Genomic DNA, 23,045 nt, shown 5'->3' on the forward strand with positions numbered 1-23,045 from the left:
TTCTTTTGTTCTGCTAATGAATTCAAAGTATGGTTAGATACTGGCTGATATTCAAGGTCTACGAAATATTGACAGCAGTGTTCTCTCACGCTCGCGTGAACACAGTCGTAACCCTGCCTTCCGGAGCACACTGTCAGGCAGGCATTTGAATATGAACAGGACCCGCAGTCTTTCCTGTCTTCCTCCTCCTTTCTTGCTCTGTCTTCTCTGGCGGAGTTGCCATGGAAACCAGATTTGGTTTCCCAAAGGAGAGAGCGAGCACAGCTCTGCCAAGTAAAGACATTCATCCCTAACTCTCCCCCTACTCCCCTTTTCCTCGCATGTCAATGCCGTTTGCCTGGAGTCAAAAGGAACGGCCTTTGGTACCCGTTCATTTTCTCATTTCTGTGAAAAAGTGGGAAAAGGCTCTATTGATCCGTGGTTATTGCGAATCTCTCATCTTCTCTTTCCGGATATAGAAACGCCAGTCACCTGCATTAGTTCTGACATATACTGCAAGATTAAACTGTGAAAGTTATAAGGAGAAAATTAAATAGCTTTTGGAGCAATTATGAAATCAGATTTATAAAATAAGAGTGGTATTTTAGTTAAATGCCAATACATTATTCAATTGGGATTGGATACGGTTTCGTTAGGAGCACAGGTCTTTTTTTCTATGGTTTTAAATTGCGTTTTTCATCAAATCGTTTTTATCCACAGGGCTCGGTTTGATCTTATTCTCCAGGCTTTATCGCTGCACAATCCAATGGCTGTCGTTGTGAGTTCAGGCACATTTTGAAAGAGAGAATAAACCTTTTCTCTTAGTAGCATTTCATGGGAATCTGAAACACCATTGACAGATGGGACCTTGCATTTAAGGCCCGCAGAATGAGCTGTGTCACTCTCCCGCCTGCATGAATTGGCTGCCTACGCAAGCCATTTGATCGTATATAGGCAGCTGTACTTGTGCAGGGCGAGTGCGTGTGTGGGCATGCTGGTGTTTTTGCATGCGTGTATGCAAACATGTACGGTTGTGCGTCTGCATATGCATCTATTAATGAGAATGTGCACATGTACATGTATAGATGTGTGTCAGGGGCGTTATTGTGCCTCCACAAAAAAAAAAAAAGTAGGATGAGAGAATATAGAAATATGAGATGGCTTGGTGTATAAACCACTTAGATTTCTAAAGTGACACTGTCCAACAGTCAGCCAGGCCACAAATTGTCCTGAAAGAATGGGTCAAATGGAAATTTGATGGAAATGGACAGGCTAAGTACAAAGTAAACACACCCACTCAGACATCACCACTTTCGGTCACTTCTGAATTGAAACGAACTGGAAGTGATGATATGTGAGTGAGGATTTAGTGACCACTCAGTTCAGTTAAATGAAAGCTGCACTTCCGTGCCTGTGACCATCATAAAATCTACAGTGTTTACAGAGGATTTGTTGACTAATGGTCCAAAAAGAAGGTTACTATTAATAATAATAGCCAAACATCAGTTACCAGTAACAAGTCACATGAGTTATGCGTTTAATACTATACTACTGCAGTTCTTACTTTTTCAACAATATTAAAAATTGTTTAAATTTGATGAGATTTTAATGTGATGTGGTTTTAAAAAATTGTGTGAAGTAGTGATGGGAAGTTCGGATCATTTTACCGACTCGGACCTTTGAGTCTCGTTCAGCAAAATGAACGAATCTTATGTGAGTCATTTCATTCATTTTATCAAAATATAATTAAAATGTTATGTGTTACTTCCCTAACATGTCTACTAGTACTTGTGCAACCATTGATCACACTACAAACAATACAAAACTATAATGCTATAAGAAACAGAAAAGATTAATTCATTGTTTACCTGGATCTTTAGTCTATGATTAGCTCACCTCATCTCTTATCTGACAAGTCTTCGGGTTGGAGTCGTTCTTTCATCACGTGACAGCCCCATAAGCTTTAACCTATGCAGTCTGAGCCAGAAAGAGAATTGATTAGTTCATCTATCCAGTCTTTGGGTTTGTGACGTTCCTTCATCACGTGACAGCCCCATAAGCTTTAACCACAGACTGTATAAAAGGCTTTAACCTATTCTTTTCTTTTGTCACATGACGTGACCGCAGTGGATAGATAAATTAATTTACAAGCTTCCTTAAAATATGAACAAATCGTTCAAGAACGACCCATCACTAGTGTGAAGTCATTAACTCTTTGTATCTGTTGCACTGACAAATAATCTGTTCTGTATCTGTATTCATATAGAATTTACGGTGGCCGAGAAGTGCAAAACATATTACAATTGTGAAAACAAAATAATAAATTACAAACATAAATGCAAATCTAAAAAAAACAAAATAAAAATTCAGAAAACAAAATAACAAGTCAGAAAACACAAGGACAAATCAGACAAACCGGAAGAGGTAGGCAAAGTTTGAGACAGTGCCATTGGTTTGGGATTACTCACCGCTGACTGGATGAGACATCTGTCAATCAACATATACAGAAAGAACCAGCTGACGAACAGCAGAGTCGTGGTAGAAAGTTCGGAGATGGTCTTAAAGTAGCTCAGTTTAAATGTATTGTATGAATTGCACTTACTATGGAATAAAACATACAGAGTGTCTATTTACACTTACACTATTTACACTATGTTAAAATAGCAGGATTTTCTGTTATGTATACTACTTGTTGCATATAGTGGCAATTATCTGCACTTTAGTATTGTAGTACATTATAAAACAGTATGCAATAATGACGTATTGAGTGTAAATTATAATTTTAATTCAAATAATTAAATGGATGCCACCTTATTGGTACAATAAAGCCCTCCCTAGACCTACCCTAACCCTACCCTATACTTTATTTTCACCTTTTTGATTATTTCCTTAATTTTGAATTGAAAATAAATGCCTTTACGATGTGATACAAGATTTGAAAAGGGAGAAAAAAAAGTTTGCCAAAAGGTGGGATCGAACCCGGGTCAATCGCATCAAAAAGCCAAGGGCACACACTTAACCATCTGCACCACTGCAACAGATTAGTTTCAGCTGCTTTTAAAGTGTTGATATACGTTGGAGAGTGGAGTTACTGCCAATAAGGCAGGTTATTTGCACAAAGTGCATAAATGATCTAAATGAAGAATTATTCTTTTAAAAAAATGGGGGGGGGGGGGTTAAAATATAGTCTTAGTGTAATGTTACTCACCATTGCATTGTATGTTTTAGCTATTTTTGAACGCTTCTGAATAAGATACTTGACTTCAAGCACATCCATAAGAAATAGTATGTTAATATAATGCATACAAAAAAAAATAAAAAATTATAGCATTTATTGTTTGTTGATAGTGCAAGATAAATTCCATACACATTTCAAGCCAACACCATGTAAACATCAAATGAACTGGAACATGAATTTACATTGGAATGAAAAAAACAAATGGGACTTTGCCTACTTTTTTAGAAATCCACTCTACTCCACTGGTGTGTGTATATTTGTGTGTGTGTACATAAAGTAAAACCGGCCCAGCATTAGGCCGTGCTATGTAATCACAGAGTGAATGGAAGTCGAGATGATGGAGAATGCTCATTACTGATGACCCGGGGGAGATGTTTGGCTGCTGTTTAGGGGTACAGTCGCCAAGTGCTCAACATAGGACAAGATAATGTGTGTGTGTGTGGGGTGGGGTTGGGGGGGTGCGTGCAAGAGGAGGAGAAAGTGCTACTATGCCTTATCAAATCCACACAGACTTATTACAGACTTAGAGGCAAATGAAATTCTTATTTACTAACACTGCTAGCATGTTACAAGTGGCATCTCTGCAGTGATGTATCAAGTGGAATAGAATGGAAAGCACTATTTCAGCATATTCGCTGAAACGCTTGGCAGGGAACGACTTACACGGAGCATAATTATACTGTGTCACCATGTCTGGCCGTTAAGTGTTTCTGCCATTTCTTTGGGTTTGCCTGTGAATAATGAGTCAGATACAGGAGGCCGCAATCAGTCTATGGAATCACATTTAATCTCAAAGTGAATTTTTCTCCCTCTCGAGGTATGTGAGGCACATCTGAGCTCAGGCCCAGAGCTCTACATCATAGACTGGAAAGCATAGCAGAACGATACTGCAGCCATTCATTCAAATCCCACAATAGCCATTAATGATGAAAATAAATCATAGATCTGAGAACAAATAGATCCTTAACTGGAGCTTGGCACACATATAAATGCACATACTCACTAACAGGGCCGCTTTTTTCCTGTGTTAATGAAAATCCATACATTTTTGGCCAGTGTTTGTTTAGATTTTAGAGCCATTTATTGTCCAAGTTAGCTTTTGCAGACTGACTTAAAGTCACAAGTCACTAAAAAAAGTCATAACAGTAATAGTAATACCAGTAAAATTTGACCTTGTGGGGACATGAGGAAACAAGCTTATAAATCATACAGAATGCTCTAAATTTAAAGTTTTCTGTAAGGGGTAGGGTTAGGGGAAGAGGATAGAAAATACAGTTTGACCAGTATAAAGCCTATATAAGCCAGTGGAATGTCCCCATAAATACTAAGCTTATTTTTACCGATATTTCAGCAACAAGCGTTTGTCAAGGTGCAGTTTCCTCAAAATAGAATTTTGTAATAAAGTAAAGTATAAAATAAAATAAAGTCGATAATGGATCACTCACAGGTGAAAAATGGTTACATTGCAATCAGTGTTCAATAATTAGTTAATAACAAGCCTGTCTTGATCTATTAAAACAATTAAGGTCACAAACTGATCTGTATATTACATTTCCTACTTAACAATGAAGCATAAATAAGTCCTAAAAGACCACCAGCACATGAAAAAAGATCCTATACACCAGCCACATACCCATACCCAACACATCTATGATTATAAAAACTGCTTGTTGCCCAACCATTGGTAAAAACAAACTTCTGAGGCTTTTTCCCTAACTTGCACCTCCATGAGCAATTGCTTTAGTGCTTCATTAAATAAGCTCTCCCTTTAACATGTTGCATGCCTTTCAGTACCACCTCCAGCTGACCCCTCAGTTACAGTCACACTAATTTGTATTTATAACAGAAGCTGCATTTTTGTCACTATAGAAATAAGGTTTTGGCACTGAAAGGTGGCATCTTTCATTTTAAGCCGCCTTTTATTGAGTTTGGACTGAGTATTGGGACGCTAATAAACAGGATTCAGCAGTGGCCAGTGCTTTGCATTAATCCCTGCCTGTTCTCTCCTATCTTGCCAGTAATGGCTGTTCTTTTGTAACCGCCTTCAAGGCGTGAATAATGGCAGTGCACAGTGGTGGAAAATGAGAAGAAAAATTCTGAATTGTCGACTGAGTATAAATGCCTGTTTGTTGGAGTCGCCAGGAAAACAATGAAGATGATTATGGAACTCATGAAAGTGTTTTAGCGTTATTAGAGCGAATGAAAGGCTCGCCTCACCTGAGAGCACTGTGTTTTTGCTCTTTATATTAACCACTGTTGTAAAAGCAGTATTTTAGACGTAAACCATAAAAGAAGAGGGCGGACTGAAGCGTGCTTTGAAAGGGTACACAAATAATTAGTGAGAACTGAATCAGTCACAACCAATAAATTAGATATGAATAGAGCTCAGCGTTTATTCTGTTCTATGCCCTTTTGATAGCGATGACTATGCAGTGAATCTGCTACATATTGTCTACTGTTGCTATGGAGACTGCTTTTGAATTTTTGTCTTTGTGTAAGGGTTTGCACTCTCAGTTCAAGACAGCCCAAAACTGATTATAATATTAAAGCTTGTGGACATATATGAATGGTAATCCATCTGTGATGTTTTTGTGACTGCGAGGCCCCATTTCCAACAATATGTAACATTTAAATTATTACTATATACATCTAGTAATAGTATACACACAATATGGTACTGTACAGAGGACTTTATTATACAGATTCCCTCAACAAAATGATGTCTGTAATGAAATAAAACTTTTGTAATAAAAAATAATAAACAATTATTTTGAATGTTATTTAAATAATTCTGTCTATTCCAACAATTTGAATACATTAAATAAGGGCATACCTTAACCAGAAATTATGCTAAAAACTCCTCAATGTTCCGATGGCTCAAATTCTGTCCCGGGCTTCCTATTTATTTATTTTTTTTCAAGCTCCAGTCTTGTTCATAACTCATATTTCTGCTATTGACATCTATATCAAGCTGATTTGATCATCCCCAGAGTGATTTTTATACTCGACACATATCTACAAATGCAAAACTGACAGATCAGTGCTATAGGCGCTGTTCTGACAAATGGTGACAAAGTGTTGCTCTGAAATCATCTTTCACACTTCCAGGCTTAAACATGAATATACAGTAGCTACATAATTTCAAATTTACTTTGAGGAGACTGAAACTGAGAGATTTTCGTCTGCATTGTGTGCTTTGAAAGCAAAGGGGGGTTTATTTAGAGGAAAGAATGAAGGATAATTTCAATACCCTTAAAGAGCCTCATTTGCATAGTCTGTAATTTGCATATATAATTTCTCATTAAAACTGAATCAAACTTTTGCTGAAATAGCATCTAAACATGAAGTTAACAAAATTACATTTGCTCCTTGTGGTTTTGTGACAGGCACCATTTCCGTCAACTCGATCCGTACTCCCTACAACGCTCCCGGTGAGAGTGAGATCCTGGACTTGGATGACATGCTGTACTTGGGCGGCCTACCAGAGGAGCGTGCCGGTCTGATCTTCCCTACAGAGGTCTGGACTGCACTCCTAAACTACGGTTATGTGGGCTGTGTGCGAGATCTGTTCATGGACGGCCAGAGCAAGGACATCCGGCGGATAGCGGAGGCCCAGAGAGCTGTCGGGGTGAAGCCGTCCTGCTCTAAGGAACCTCCCAAACAGTGTCTAAGCAACCCCTGCCTGAACAGCGGCACCTGCAGAGAGGGCTGGAACCGATATGTATGTGACTGCTCGGGGACGGGCTATCTGGGACGCTCCTGTGAGAGAGGTGAGTACCTGTATTTTGCATTTAGAGTCTAGGTTTTGATCGTACATTGTGTCACTTGACAAATATTTTTATGATGGTCATGACATCAGTTTTGATGTAAGTTTGGTTTCTGTTTTCTGTTTTTGTAGTCCAAAATTCAGTTTCACAGTGAAATCTCATTGGTGTAAAATCGACCTTAACTTAATAGTGGCCCACAAAAGTATTTAATCATATTTGGTCACCTAAGCCACACTTAAAATATATGAATTCCATTGTATTAGAATAAAATTTGATTTAACAAATAGATAATAGTCTGATCTCAAAACAAATGATGCAAGAACTTTTTAAAAACATTTTTTTTTTTAACCACTTGCATGAGAGTGATTTATTAATTTATTTTTATCTAACAAACTTACTTTTAATGAGCAGACACTGTAGGCAAAACCATTGTTTTCATGGCCCTGACAATTTTGAGATTTTAGGCTATTTTGCTTCTACAACTTACAAAAATACACATTTAAGTGTTGCATCTGATTTCAAATACATATGTTTTAACTGGGGAAGAATGGTGATATCTGTTAGTTATAATGTTCATCCTATTCACCTTAAATGCTTTGTTTAAGAAGTGCACTATAGTTCTATCACATAAATGCCACTTGGTTTGATTTTTATCATTTATTTAATTCTAATATGAGGCATTCATACGTTTTGAAGTGTGGCTTAAATAGCCAAATACATTTTAGGGATAAACCACGTATTTTCTCATTAGCTGTGATTTTGTTGGTTAGTGCATTCTTTCTCTTTCACTGTAAGGACTGACGTAATCAGTGCTTCTGTGAAAGATCTATACGACGTGGCACTCATTCAGAGATATTTTGTCCATTATGATGTGTAGGGGAGGGTGACATTCACCGCTTTGTCACCTCTGCCTTAGCATAGAAAAATCTCTCTCTTTGTCAGCTCATCTTTGACAGTGAGGAAGAAAGTGCAGCTGAGCTGACGTTACTGTTACCGTGGTAATTGTGTTTCTCTTCAGTCCATGTCATCTTCAGAGAGAGCCACTCAAGCATGGATTATGTTTTTGCCTTCTGTCTCCCTCCCTAGCAGAATTTTAATTCTGTTGTTTTTCCAGATGAACAAAGCAGCCAGCGTTCACTCCCTCCCTCCTAAAAAGGGAGCCAGCGAGAGCTCTAAGTCCAGCTTTGCATTCGTACCCCTTATAGGCGTTTCCTTATATTCATTCTGGCTGGCCTCTGCGAAGTGCTTTAAGCTATAGTGTGTAATTCGTTAATGGAAGTGCATCTCTCTTAAGCTTGTTGCTGTTGTCTGGACACTGATATCACCCTGCAGCAAAGCCGGCATTGTGGGAAAATACAATCAATTATACGCGCATTGTTGAAGCTCTGTGCAGGAATTATAGAAATGATTCGGTCAATTAACCCATCAAAGATGGCTTGCTTTATCATCACCCGAGCAAAGTTCACCCCAAACAGCAATCAGAAAGAGAATGGTGCAGTCTGGTGCAGTTTAGGGTGTTGCCAGCTTCCTCCAGATGCACATTTATAAGAATCCATTCACAGAAAACAGCTTTTTGTGCAATGGTAGAATGGAGAAATTAAATTTGATAGACGTACAGAGAAAGAGACAGAGAGACAAAAAGCATTAGTAATGGAAATGTTTGTTAACAAAGTTTTATATACTGTATTTGTCAATGATAATGAAGATGAGATGACAAAGATGCTTTATGACAATAATTAAACTATTTTAATTAAAACATGCTTAAAATATGATGAGGGAAAGATAACTAAGATATTAATGCAGTAAAAGATTTTAGAAGAAGATAAATGCAGAAAGAACTGGTTGAAAATATCTAATTATAGTATGTTGAAAGAGCTTAATCTGAAAGAGCTGAACAGTGGTGTGTGTGTGTGTGTGTGTGTGTGTGTGTGTGTGTGTGTGTGTGTGTGTGTGTGTGTGTGTGTGTGTGTGTGTGTGTGTGTGTGTGTGTGTGTGTGTGTGTGTATTTGCACAGATAATGAAGCAAATTGACAGACAAACTTGAGTGCTAGTCAGAATGAGCAAGTTGTTGTTGCCATAACACGTTACACTTCAGAAATATTCAGAAAAGTTTCTAAAGTGGAAAATTAATAACAGTCTTTAATGCATGAAGAACACAGTAACTGAAAAATAATGAATAATTTACCCATCATAATGGCTTTTTTGTTGTTGTTGTTTTTTTTTTTTTGATAAATCTCTTCTCTCTTTTTTCAAAAAATGTAGAAATTTTTTACAGAATTTTGTTAATGTTTGATCTAACCTAATTACATAAAATGTTTTATTTATATAAATACAGTATATTACAAAATTTCAAACGATTATATGATAATCATTTTATATACTGTATATTTCAGTCTATAATCTGACTAATATTTGACTACACATTACTGAAATGTAAAAGATTTTTTTGTTTAATGTATGGTATACTAAAAGAAATTTAATGTTATATATATATATATATATATATATATAATATTAATTTATTGTAGAGTAATTTACTGTATAGTAGATTAGATATTTATGTACTCTATATTTCAATCAGAGTAAATTGGACAAAATTAATGAATATGAAATGAAGTAAAATTGGTGAATTTTCTAGGTGATTTTTTTAGGAATTTTGTTTTTTTAAAGTGTGGAATACTAAAATTCTTGTTTTATTTAGTATACAATTATTTTATTTCAAATGATTATGTGATATTTCTATGTACTGTATATTTCAGTCTAAATTAATGAATATGACATGACAAAAGGCTAAATTTACAGGACAAAAGAAAGAAGAAGAAAAAACTGAAATTGAACACCACCGACAGATGTAGAAGGGGTGAGTTAGGGTGAGCAAAAGAAAAAAAAAATACAAAAAGTTATCTGAGCATGTCATTACGTTCACAGTTGGCCCTCCCCAGCTGTCTGAGGTGAAATAAACTCAGTGCATAAATCCATAACCATCTAGCTGCTCTTCTTGAACAAAGCATTGAAGGAAAACAAACGCCCCAGAATAACATCTGCCCTAATTTCCTGTCATGTCTCCAAGGGTCCTAATGGGCTCTTATAGTGACTAAACTTAGCATGTAACCCCTGCTCATCCCTCAGTACCTGATAGTTTTAGTTTTACCCTACAGCGTTCATTTTGTTTAGAGAGGCGATAGGATGTGCTACAAGCGGGTTCAAACAGCCAAGCCATTATAGACTTCACTTTTATTTCCCACAGCCACACCTGCTTGATTGCACGGTTGGCAGGTCGTTCATGTTGATTCCCATGTCAGTATTTGTTTCATTACCCCATCCGCTGCATGCTTTTAGACTTCATGAGGTGTAGTGTTGCGAGCAGAAAAATTGTAACATGCATTTACGGTGAAGGTTCCATCGGCATGCGGGAACTCACCACGAGCAATCCTGAATAATGTATGATGCCTCTGAGCCAACTCATCCTGTTTATCATGATTGTTGAACATACATTTCCCTAATCCCTGTGGCAACCATAGCTCCTGTGCACTGCAGTATTCTAACAGGGAGGGCCTGCGGCTCCACCATGTGATTGCTGACTCTCCGGATGTCACCTAGCAAGCTAAACTCAAAGAACTTCAAAATTCAGGGAGAGTGTATTCAGATGTAGTCAGATTAGACCATTTGCATGGCCTAGAAGTGATTAACAAATGCACTATGAAATGTTGAGCACCTATGCAGATGATGCAAATTTGCGTCTGACTTGTGTCATTTCCTGAAACTGCTCTTCCTTGCCTGCAGCATTTCCAGTTCTTTTTCTATTATCCCTATCAGTTAAATGGCAAAAAGGCCAAAAATGATAATAACAGTAAAAGCTTATTTTGGGGGCTATCAGTTTACAAACTAGTGTAGAGCATGCTATATGTGTGCAGAAAAGATGAAAATCATGATAAATATTAATTTACTTTGTTGAAATGTTATGTTTTTTATAATTATGTCAAAATAACATGAAAAACATGAAAATATTATGTAATTTTGCATATTAAGGATATATGAAATGCAATTTCATGAAATTAGCTTTAGCAAGTCAGACATTTGTCAGTACAGACAGTAATGTCTTTGAATTATTTAAAATTTTCTTTATCATTCAGCAAATATTGTAAGTATGTGACACAACTAAACCCATAAAAATCATTACCATATTTTATTTCATCTAGTTGCCAAAGTAACATTTCTTATTTTCATTTAAAGTACTAAAATAACTACAACTAAAACTGAAAAAATAAAACTCAAGAAAAAAAAATAGTCATAAATAATACAAAAAACAAAGTTACTAAAACTAAAATGATTATTATTAACTAGTTGACAAGGCAACATTTCTCATTTTTCAAGTACTAATATAAAATAAAACTATATTAACTAAAAAAAAAAAAACTTGAAAACTAAATAGACATATTTAAAAAAAAAAAATTAAAAACAAAACCAAATTCTTATAACTGAAATAAAAACAAAAAAATATTAAATCAAATTCAAATATTAAATAAATAATAATTAACATAAAATAAGATTTAAAAAAATTCTAGTATGTCAATGATACTAAAATAACACTGGTATGCGATTAATGATTAGACCTATTTATGGATTGGCACATCATGTAATTTATTAGATAAAATTGTAATTTTGCCAGGCCAGTTTTATTTTATTTAATTTGGTTTTGTCTGAGATAGAGGAGAAAAAGTGCTTCATGTGAGATTATGTGGGAGCTTGATGGAAAGGGAGACCGAAACGGATGAGGTATATATTCCTGCGTAGCTGTGAGTGTCTCCTTTTGCATGTGTTTGGCTGATTCTGCATATCAGAGGAGCTGGACGGCACAGAGCACTAAACGAAAGTGGCAACAGATGGAGGGGCAGATGGAGAGAGTGACCAGCCATGTACACTCCTTTCTACCTGCGGTCCTCCAGTTCCGTCTCTCTCATTACAGACCAGGAGAGCGGCAGTTTGAGGAGATTTCGTGACTGGTCAGTGCTTGTTGCGACAGGATTGTCCTCTAATTGAGATATCTGTGTCATTCAAAAAGATAAAATGAAGTCGTCACGGGTGTTCATAAAGCTATGGGCACTATAACAGTAAGATTTTCCCATTTTTGTTATACGAAGGTTACATTAAACCCATTCCTTTATCAGTTATTTTTGCGACTTTTCAAATGCTTTATATATAGATTTGCACTCTACCCAGATCCAGACTTTCAAGCTACTATATATATATATATATATATATATATATCTATATATATATATATATATATATATGATATAAACAATGAGTAAAAAAAAATTAAAATTCTGTCCAGTTGCTATCATTTGTTATCAAATTGGTTGTCAAAAAAAAAAAAAAAATCAAGGTAATTTTTTATATATTTTATATAATATATATTTGTATTATCAGTGTTTCTACAACTAAGGGAATTATAATGCTAAGATTTGAGCTGTTTTTTTTTTTTTTGTATGAAAGGTAACATTAAAAGCATTATTATCACCTATTTGTGCTTCTTTTGAAATGCCTTGTATTACACTCTGCCCAGATCAAGACTTTCAGTCTAAAATAAATAAATAAATACATACTGTACATACATACATAAAAAAGTGATCTAAACAAAAAGTGAAAAAAAAAATGTTTTTAATGTTTTAATAATTTTTTATAACATTAATACAACATGAGAAATGAAACATTAAAAAACAAACAAACAACAACAAAAAAAAAACATGGTAAATAGGTCTATTGTGAACAACATTTTTATGGTGCATATAATTTTTCAATTATGTTTTGAGGGTTTATAAAATACTACATGTAAAATTAAACATTTCATTCTAAAAATGTTTACATTTCCATTAGAATGCTATTAAATAATAAATTATTTGATATGTTGTGGCATTATGGCGGAAGTACTCATGACGTTTCAGAAAATTAATAAAACTTCCATAATATTGCTGTCCTACACTGTTGGGAATTGTTAGTAGATATATTAAACTAGTTAAAGAGAGTTATTTTAAGTCCACAGCATCCAGAAGTGCCTGTAATTGAAGAAACATCCTTTTCTAGTGTCTAGATTTATCAACATTTGAGCTCCGTCGATCAGTCCTTCAATTCTGTCGTTTCCCGTTCTCCCTCTGTTCCATCTCCATGCTGTTTTCCTAGCATGTTTCTTCATTTGAAACCTCTGCAGACCACTGCGAGGCACAGAGAGCGTCGCTTCCATCTTGTCCAGATTGGATGTGATGTGTGGGCTGTCGAGCGGTGCAGATGCCATACTGCTGCGTTCTCCCGCTGTGTGACTGCATAGCGCTGTTTGAGGAGGCAATGAGGGTCTTTCTGAACCACTGGCCATACCTCTCTTTTCATTATCCTCTCTCCTGGAGTGAGACTGCTGCACTGGAGACGAGAGGGGGGCTCGTTTGTCAAGCTGTCATTGTTTTGAGGCTGCCTCCTCTCTGGAGCAGGCCTTGGTGGGAAAGGCTAGATTTGGGTTTAGGGTTAAAGGCTACAGTGGGAGCTCCAGCTCAGAGTAGGTGGGCACCTGCTTTGTGGTGCATCCTAGTTTTTGTTAAAATCGACATGATATGGTATTTGAGATCCTTCTGTAATGTAGGGTAGGACTTGATTTTATCATTTGAGAACTGATTAGATAGAGAAAAGTTAAATACTGTACCTGAAAAGAGCCGAAGACAAATGCAAGTTGGAAATTTGATTGTGGAACTAGGAGGTTTTATAATAATGTAGCTCCTTTCCTATTTATTTTATTCTGTTAATGTTAACTAACATTAAATTACTGTTGGTTTTAGCCAGTTATCGGTAATTAAAACGGTACACAAACAAAACCTTCTAACCAAACAAAGGGTGAAATATTGTGAAATATTGTTACAATTTAAAATAACTGTTTTTGATTTTAATATATTTTGAAATGCAATTTATTCCTGTAATAGCAAAGCTGAATTTTCAGCAGCCATTACTCCAGTCTTCAGTGTCACATGGTCCTTTAAAAAATATTGTAAAATGCTGAAGACATTATTATCAGTGTTGAAAGCAGATGTGCTGCTTAATATTTTTGTGGAAATTGTGATATTGTGCTATTTTTCAGGATTCTTTGCAGCATTTATTTAAAAAAATAATGATAATAATAATAATAATAAAAAAGCTTTACTGTCATAAAATAAATAAAAAGGAAAAAAAAAATATTTGTTTAGGGCTGCAACAACTAAAAATAAACAACTGAAATAAATATTAACTAAATAAAAAGTGTTGAAATTCTACATGCCATAAAAGTAATGGTATATTTAAGTGCGTAGTAACAACTATGCTTACAAATTAACTAATACTTCCTACTAATATAAATGAACAAGAAAAAAAATAACAGTAATGCATTATTTTTACAGCTATTTATTTTATGTTTGTGCATTGTTTGGAGGACAACACTGGGCAGGAGGTAGAATAAAACTATTCGAAGTGCACGTTGGAGAACATGGGCGAGAAACTATGAAACATAAAGCTAACATTATGCATTCTTGCAGAGCCTCTCAAAAATTGAGTACAGTTACATTGACAGCTGCTGTAAGGTGGTGCTTGTTGGGTAAATCAATGTTTTGCAAGAGTTGAGACACATAATACTCGTGCAACATGACTAGGGTACCTTTTGTCAATGGCTACATTGTCTCACGCACTCTCTCCTCCTCAGGGGGTGAATGTACATCGCTGCACTGATTAGTATGCATGCTGCCATACTTGTGTTCCTGTCTTCATCTTGTTTTCCGCTGTCTCGCTCTCTCTGTTTGCTCTCGGGCTCGGCAATGGTGTAACAGAAACAGAGGATGCTGAAACGAGACCGGCACAAAAATTACAGGAAGAGCGTGTGTCTGTGTGTGTGTGAAGAAGAGGGCAGCCTAATTGGTGATAGCCTGCAGCCTCGTCATCTCCAGAGCTTCCTCACAAGCGAGTGATGTCTCTGTACTGGTTCCATGCCAGATGTTGTCCTCTGGCTGAGAGGCTGGTCTTTGCACAGAGGCAGATGTGTCCGGCCTCCATTATCGTGCTAAATTATCTAGGCATATACACAGTACCAAGTACCTCATCGGACCTACTGTATTTGGGAATTTTTTCTGCCTCTTTTCTCTCTATTTTTTTTTAAACAAAACTCTCACACTCAGCACTTCTGTTGTTCTGTACCCCTTTTCCAACAAAATTGTGCTAGTGATCTGCAAACCTCTCTTAGAATTGGCCCTTGTTTCTCCCCTAAGAACAGAACACAGATATAACTACTAGTGATGTCAAAATTAGCATGTTAATGCATACAGTTAATTTTTCTTTTTTTCAGTTTAACAGCATTAAAAATATTTAACATGATTAACACAGGGTTGGAGCTAGGGTTGGCCACCCCACTCACAAGTGCTGTCTGTTTTTTTCTTGACAATAATTGCGTTTATTTAGACAACCACATCAAACGGGAGACTTTTCAGACGCGCACTCCAACTTCACCTCAGTGCCAGGCACTAGTCAAACGAGTGTGGAAAAGGTACAGATGATGAGGAGCTTCAGTAGAACAACAGTGAGCTGCTGTCAGATGACATGTTGTCAGGCCGTATGTCAGTAAAAACCAATTTTCCTGTCCTGTCAGCCGTTATACTGTGATCGTTTTTGCTTTCTTTTCAGATGTTATAGTGTACATTTTGGTGTGTCCTGTATTATATTAAAGCACTATAACATATTAAAGCGAAAAATAAACTTTGAGCTTGCAATGTCGTAGTTATGTCATCATTTAAGTCAGGAAGTTACCAAAAATGGCGATTTAAAGCTGCCTTAAAATTGTGCATATAATTATTTGTTATATGAGTCAGATTTAAAAACATGTTTCTGAAATGCAGTGGTTTTCAAAACTGTCCTGGAGTAGCCCAGCACCGTCTCCTTTATCTAACACACTCGATTCGTCTCGTCAGCTCATTACTAGAGACTTAAAGACCTGAAGTGGGTCAGAAAAGGTAAAGTGTTGTGAGAAAATATGATGCGTGTCAGATCCGCATCATGTTCAGCAGCGGCAGCTCTTAAAGCAGCCAAAATAATATAGCCGGATAACAAAATAGCTGGGTTTCCATCCAAAGTTGCGAATTTAACTTTAACTGCGCAAAATAGGAATATCGCACAAAACATTTGTGAAAAAGCACCGTTTCCATCCAACGAGTCAAAGAGAACAAAATCGTCACTTGCTGATTAACTGGCACTATACATCACTAAGAAAAGTAGAGACGCTACTGAATATAATAATTTACCGTCCCATAGTGCAAAGTCACATGACTTTTTTTTTGATGCGCTTGGAGGAATTTATTTGCAAAAAAATGCATTTCCATCTCCCATTATTCGCATTAACCCTTTTACGCAAAAGTCAAAAATTTGATTCTATTGGGTGTATTTATTTTTTTGAGAATTATTTTGTTTCTATCATTTTTTTCTGATGCGATGCTTCAAAATGTGAATAAAAGAAGTGTGATGGAAACCCAGCTACTGATACTCACCTTCAGAAATAAAAAAAGATGACACTATTAAAAAATATAATATTTATATTATTTCTACATTAATTTGAAGATTGCATGTAAAATTATTGCAATATAAAAGTATATAGGTGGGATTAATTGTGATTAATTTCAGAAAAAAAAAAGTGCTATTAATTAGATCCTTTTTTTATCTATTGACATCACTAATAACTACTGTAATAACTAGAGTACATTTACAAAGTACTGTATTTGCCAAGTACCATTTTATATAATATTTGTAAATAATAACCTATAATTTTATTGTAACTGTGGTTCTCACGTAATGTTATACAATTCAAGAAAACATTGCCTTGGGTAAAATAATAGCTTCTGCTTCTGACATCAGCACCCTGTCAGTTGGCATGTGATTCTTATCCTCTCTTTCTGGACTGTATATCTCTGACTGAGCAGCTGGTGAGATTATGCCAGTCGCTCTGAGACCTTGACTATCTCCCATTGCAAATGAGATGTCTTGAGATCCGGCCCACTAAATTGAATCGCTCAATAAAATAATTGTGATACGAATAAACAGATTAAAGCAACGGACGGCGGTAAACGGTGCTTCAAAAGCCCCTCAGCAGGAATACATTATATGGTGTCTTGATAAATACTGCTTTGCAATAAAAAGAACAAATAAAATGTGGTGTATAATGAGTCATTTTTATGGCCTTTATCTTCTGGTTAGACTGAGCAGCTCTGTGCTACTGTTGTGCAATGCTGTAGAGAATTTCAGTGTCTGGCTGTAAAACATTTTAGTAACCAGTCATTCATCTGTCGCCATCAACACTAGGGTTTATGATCAGCTACAGAGCTGCTGTCACTGCCTAGCACCCACCTTTTTTAGTGTTTCCTAAATTCTCTCTCCTCTTCTCTCTCTCAGATGCCACCATCCTCAGTTATGATGGCAGTAAGTTCATGAAGATTCAGTTGCCAGTAGTGATGCACACAGAAGCAGAAGACGTGTCGTTGCGCTTCCGTTCCCAGCGTGCCTATGGTGTTCTCATGGCAACCACCTCCCGGAACTCAGCAGACACTCTGAGACTGGAGCTGGACGGAGGGCGTGTCCGGCTCACTGTCAATCTAGGTACATCAGCCAATTGGATCGCTCACCTTAATAGTTAACACCACACATAGATATGAAATGTACTGAAATGTCACACAACACAGCATGGAATATTTTGGTATTAGTTTGCAGGCATATTACTATTATATTACTACATTATTTTTTCATCTATTGTCTATGTTAATAAGATTAACAATGTAAGATTTCTTTTTGCCAATATTTCCCTTTATTTTTCAGGTAACACCTACACATTTACTTGCCTATAGGGACATATCATTGACTATTAGGCTATTGTTTTTATATACAGCTATTTATTTATACTATAGACTATTAGACTATATAACTATTATATTATATAAATTATATTACCGTTCAAAAGTTTGCAAGTCAATAAGACCCCAGAAATGAATATTTCCATACATCAAGGATGCATTAAATTGATCAAAGTGACAGTAAAGACAAATGATTCTATTCATGCTAAATAAATTCTCTTCTTTGCACTTGGTATTTATCAAAACAAACAAACAAACAAAAAAAACATGAAAAATATTATATCACGGCCACAAAAGATTAAGCACCCCATCTGATTTTAACATTGATGATAATAAGAAATATTTCTTGAACACCAAATCAGCATATTAGAATGATTTCTGAATGATCTTGTGACACTGAAGCTGCTGTTGTAAATTTTAGTGATTATTATTTTTTTTGATTATTATTTTATTATATTTTGATGATTTATGTGTGGACTTGTTGAGCATAAGAGACTTAATTCAAAAACAAAAAATCTCAAACTTTTGAACGGTATATTATATTACATTACATTGCATTAAACATGTGTTATTTATACGTTTTAAAAATTAGAACATTCCTGGGTGTTTTTAAAATTTTGTTTTGCTTTTTTTGGGTTATTTTGTTGTGTTAAATTAAACATACATTAAACATTTTACAATCCTTTTTGTGTTGAAGAGAAAGATGTAGAACCTTCAATTGCCAGAGTCTGCGGCCAAGCGCTCACTCCCAGATGAGCACGCTGTAGACTTTCCCTACCAGAGAGTGCACAGTCCCTGTCTTATACAGATACACAATAGTCCTACTCCTGCATACTTTAGACTCCCCGCTAGAGTGTTACACGTGCCAGGAGTACTGACAAGCCATTGTTCCACCCATTGTTCCACCCAGAAGCCACTACACTTTCCTCCCTCGTTATATTATACAGTCTTGCTCCACTCATAAAGCACCACCTCTGCTGTTCACGAGTTCAAGCTAGTTCAGACTAAGTAAATTTGAACATCAGTCTTTAACTGTCCTCCCACATCATGTCAGGTATTTCTCATGCAAAATTGAGCTAAAAAAGTTCCTCTGCAGAAATGTGCAGAACCAAACATTCCCTTGCTAAGATGAATGTCAGCCATTCCCATCTGGCAGTGTGACATACACTGTGCCACTTAACATGTCCGCTTGCATATAGCATGTCTAAAACCTTCCAGTAGTCCCGGCAGGCTCAAACCTGCACACCTCCGCACACACAAACAGACACGCACCCACACAAACACCAATCATTCCTTCTGTCCCGGAGGGTACTGCACTCCCTGTTAGGGTGGACACACGTTGCTCTCTGGCTGTTAGCGGCCACGATTTTCACTGTGGTTGACGACACGCGACGGGCTGCAGCCTCATGGGAAAAAGAGAGAGCTGGATTTGTGTAATGCTCTGAATTCCTCTCGGCCCTCCACTCCATCATAGCACACACTGAAGCATGGGACAGCCCAGACTGTGCATGAGAAATATCGATTCTCCATTCTAGAAGGACGCTTTGCAAAAGATAGTAATGGGAAAAGGGGGACATCCTCCCAGGATTCAAGCAAGGTTTTATATTATACAGTACCAGCCAGAACAAAAGCAGTTGTATTGCACTGTTCAGTAAGGAGTCTCAGTGGTACTGTACTTTTTAGTGTTTTAAAGACCATTCACCTTGAGTTTTTTTTTTTTTTTTTTTTTTTAAGATTTAAGTCAGTTAAGTCAAATTCCAATGGGAACATAGGGGTTTGGAAAAGCAGTTAACATCTTGAATTTTAAGTGATATCAGGGCTCGACAGTAAGTGTGAGAGAGTTTTGGGTCACTTGACAGGCCAATTTTACGTTCATTGATCTTGCACGTTGATTTTTATGCCTTAAAACTTAACCGTTTGGTTTTATTTGATGTAGTTAACATTGTTGTGACAAATTGTTGATTTGTGACTAACATAATGATATCAAGCTGGCTAGCATTGAAATTGCAATAATCACTTATGAATATCTTCAGTAAGAATGATTATGATATAATGATGGGTATATATAATTTAAATTAAAAATATATATATAATTTAGCATTTAAATTATTGAAAATGTAAATTGTAAATTGAAAATAAAAATTGATTTCTAGCATTTCATGTTTAGCACATACAATAAATTTCTAGCATTTAAAGTGATCTTTCTTTTGTCATGGGGCCAGTGAAGGTGTTGGCAGTGCAAGTAAAAACAACTTGAGAAAATTCCTTATTGTTGAGCCCTGTGGAGATTTTGTTTAAAAGCGGTATTAGTAGCATTAATAATGATCGTGTCAGTATACTGTCTTTAGGGAAATTACTGAGACATATGTTCTTTTTTTATTTCTTTTTTTTTTTTTTTTTTTATTTTATTTTATTGTTCACCCATACTAGCTTTCCTTGAAGCTTCACTTGAGAGATTACTATAAAACGTGTTATTGCTATATTTATTCATGCACATGGGGTTCTTCTCACATGCCAGCAGGAAAAGTGAACCTCAAGTCAAGGGCTGTGAGTTTTTGGAGTGTTTTTATCTACAGGAGCATTCTGAATTCAGCTCTTCTCCCAGGAGGCTAAGGCTTACTGTGGACACGCTCTGGTGCTCTGCTGCGACATGTCCATAAACACTACTTTTTCCCTCTCCTTCTTATCTTGCGGCCTTTTTCCCATTTCCAAATTCTTCATATATGAATCGTTCTTTAATTCCTCTGTTTTGGCTCATTAAAGGGAAATGGTTTTAAAAAATGTGCATATGAGAGCATCAGCAGCGCCATTGGCGAGGACAGGCTGTTTCTCTGGCAAGATTTTCTCTCTTTTCTGCTTCCTGGGCCGCTTTCTGAGCTAACCCAGAGAGCAAATTAATCAATTACCTCTGAATATTCAGTAGTCTCGAGACTAGTATGGAACTGGGTATAATCACATTTCAATACATGCCAAATTTCCCTAATTCTAAATATATTATGGCACAGTGAAGGCATGAATATTCATTAGCACAGACAGTGAGTCCATATTCACTCCACCTGGGGTTCATTATCAGCATGCAGGAGGTAAAAAATAAGGAGTGCGTATCTGGTCAGAGAAACAGCACCTCTCCGTTCCACCTGGTTTGCGTGTCCGTCCCCAGTTTGTGGGCGATGTGTTGTAATGGATGTCTGCAGTCATAACCTTGAAGGCTGAATTTACATCTTGTCTGTTCTCCCCCATCTAGACTGTATCAGGATAAACTGTACTACCAGTAAGTGACTTATCCCCTCTCTTCCTCTTCTCTCTGCCTCTATGATGCTGAACCAAAGTGCCCTCTGTATGTGTACTGTTCATTTGTATGTATGTGTGTGCGCGTGTATGCTTTTAGAAGTGTAAAACATTGCGGTTACGAGGCCTCTGTTTTGCGGCCAGCAGAGCTTTGAGTGTTGTTTCCAAAGTGCAAGCAAGCTGTCAGGTGTGGCTAGTTTTTGCCTGTGGGCTGCAGGAGCCTTCAGGCTCCCTGGCAGCCATTTTCTAGGAATGTGAGAAATGGAGCTGACTGGAATGAGAGGAGAGGCGATTAAGTTTCTCACTTTTAGATCACACTCCAGCTCACGCTTCCAATAACCCTCACAAAGATCATTTCCTCAGAGCCTCTCTTCAAATCCCTCCTCAGCCCCGAGCTTGAGAGCCATTGTCTGCCTTTTATTTTCCTTCCCTCATATTTTTGTTGCTTCCTGGTCACTGCAGACGGAGAGACCATCAGGAAGTGTTTGTTTTTCGGTGGGAAGAGGAAAATGTGTCTATTTTTTGAGAATTGTGTAATTATTTACTCACCATTGTGTTGATCCATGCCTATATGAATTTATTTCCTTTTTCTGCAACAAAAATAATTAGATAATAGAATCTTCACCAGGTCTTTTCCATATAGAGGCATACATAGAGCACAGCTGTACCACTACAAAAAAAAAAAAGGGGGGGGGGGGGGGGGGGTGATCATGATAAAAGTAGTCCATATGGTGTACGCTATATTCTAATTCTTCTGAAGTCATACAATATTTAAATGAAATGATTCACTGACAGTCTTCCTCTACAGTGAGCTGTTAATTGGAAAACTGCTATGACTGGATCACTGAATCAAATGTGATTCATTAATGAATCAAACTACTATAAAAGAGACAATCGTGTACTGATTCAGTTTACTGACTAGTCAAAGTGATTTTATTTCTTTTTCTTTTTTTTTTTTCTTTTGGAGCTTAACAGATGTGAACTGTTACAAGCATCTTTATCAGGCATTATAGGAAAGTTGAAATGAAAATTACATCAAAACTTTTCTGAAGACAATCAGTTCCTTTCCAAAAAGATAAATTTATATAAAAACATGCGTGCCACGTTTTGATTTTGAAATGTCCAGTGCTCATGTTTATTCAACGAAGTCAAAGCATTTTGAAAAATCTATTTGTGGAGGTCAATTTGTCGATATTGTGGCCACCACAAATAAGTCAATATATGGCAAACCCTGCTAAACATTCGCCTTTTCTTTTCCACTTCCACAATAACAGCAGATTTGAACCAATGTGAGGATGATTTAATTATGACAGATTTCTACTGTTTTCTTGAACTAGCATTTTAACAGCAGACAGATGTGCTTCATGTTTGGGAAGGTACTGGAAGAAGAAAAAAAGAGATCTCAGCAGGCTTTGCCAGTCTATTTTTTCACTCTTTTTTTTATATATATATATATATATATATATATATATATATATATATATATATATATATATATATATATATATATATATATATATATATATATATATATATATATATATATATATATATATATATATATATATTATTGTGAGAGCTCCAGCCTTCCCTGGCATTGATTCTCCAAAAGTCTCAGGGTAATTAATGGCAGTCTCTAAAGGCTCTTTCAAAGCAGTCTTTGTTTGTTTTTGTGTTTGCTTGTTTCCGGTACGTATCTCTTTGCGTGACTCATCATAGAATGTTATGTTCCCAAACTGCCATTGCTCATTCACATTCAAAGAATGAACTTAATGATCAGCTCCCTCATCATCAAACTAATATGGTTCTGCATCCAAATTTGGCTTGTATTGTTGCATAGTAACAAAAGCAAATTTGTTCATTCACAGAAATAGGCAA

The 23,045-nt window shown here is 36.3% G+C and overlaps 1 protein-coding gene across 17 annotated transcripts in view; it reads left to right on the top strand.

The window, feature by feature from the left end:
• Nucleotides 1–23,045, top strand: part of LOC109099898 (neurexin-1a) — a 172,055-nt gene that overhangs the window by 84,127 nt on the left and 64,883 nt on the right. For 15 of the 17 annotated variants that reach the window (XM_042767632.1, XM_042767644.1, XM_042767636.1 and 12 more), the window contains 3 exons: nucleotides 6,604–6,987; nucleotides 17,425–17,628; nucleotides 21,124–21,150. In XM_042767632.1, coding sequence (XP_042623566.1) covers nucleotides 6,604–6,987; nucleotides 17,425–17,628; nucleotides 21,124–21,150 — 615 coding nt within the window. The remainder of the gene's footprint in view (nucleotides 1–6,603; nucleotides 6,988–17,424; nucleotides 17,629–21,123; nucleotides 21,151–23,045) is intronic. The other 2 variants (XM_042767640.1, XM_042767646.1) reach the window with 1 other exon arrangement.

The sequence above is a fragment of the Cyprinus carpio genome, chromosome A12, assembly GCF_018340385.1.
Source record: "Cyprinus carpio isolate SPL01 chromosome A12, ASM1834038v1, whole genome shotgun sequence".
NCBI classification, from domain to species: Eukaryota; Metazoa; Chordata; class Actinopteri; order Cypriniformes; family Cyprinidae; genus Cyprinus; species Cyprinus carpio.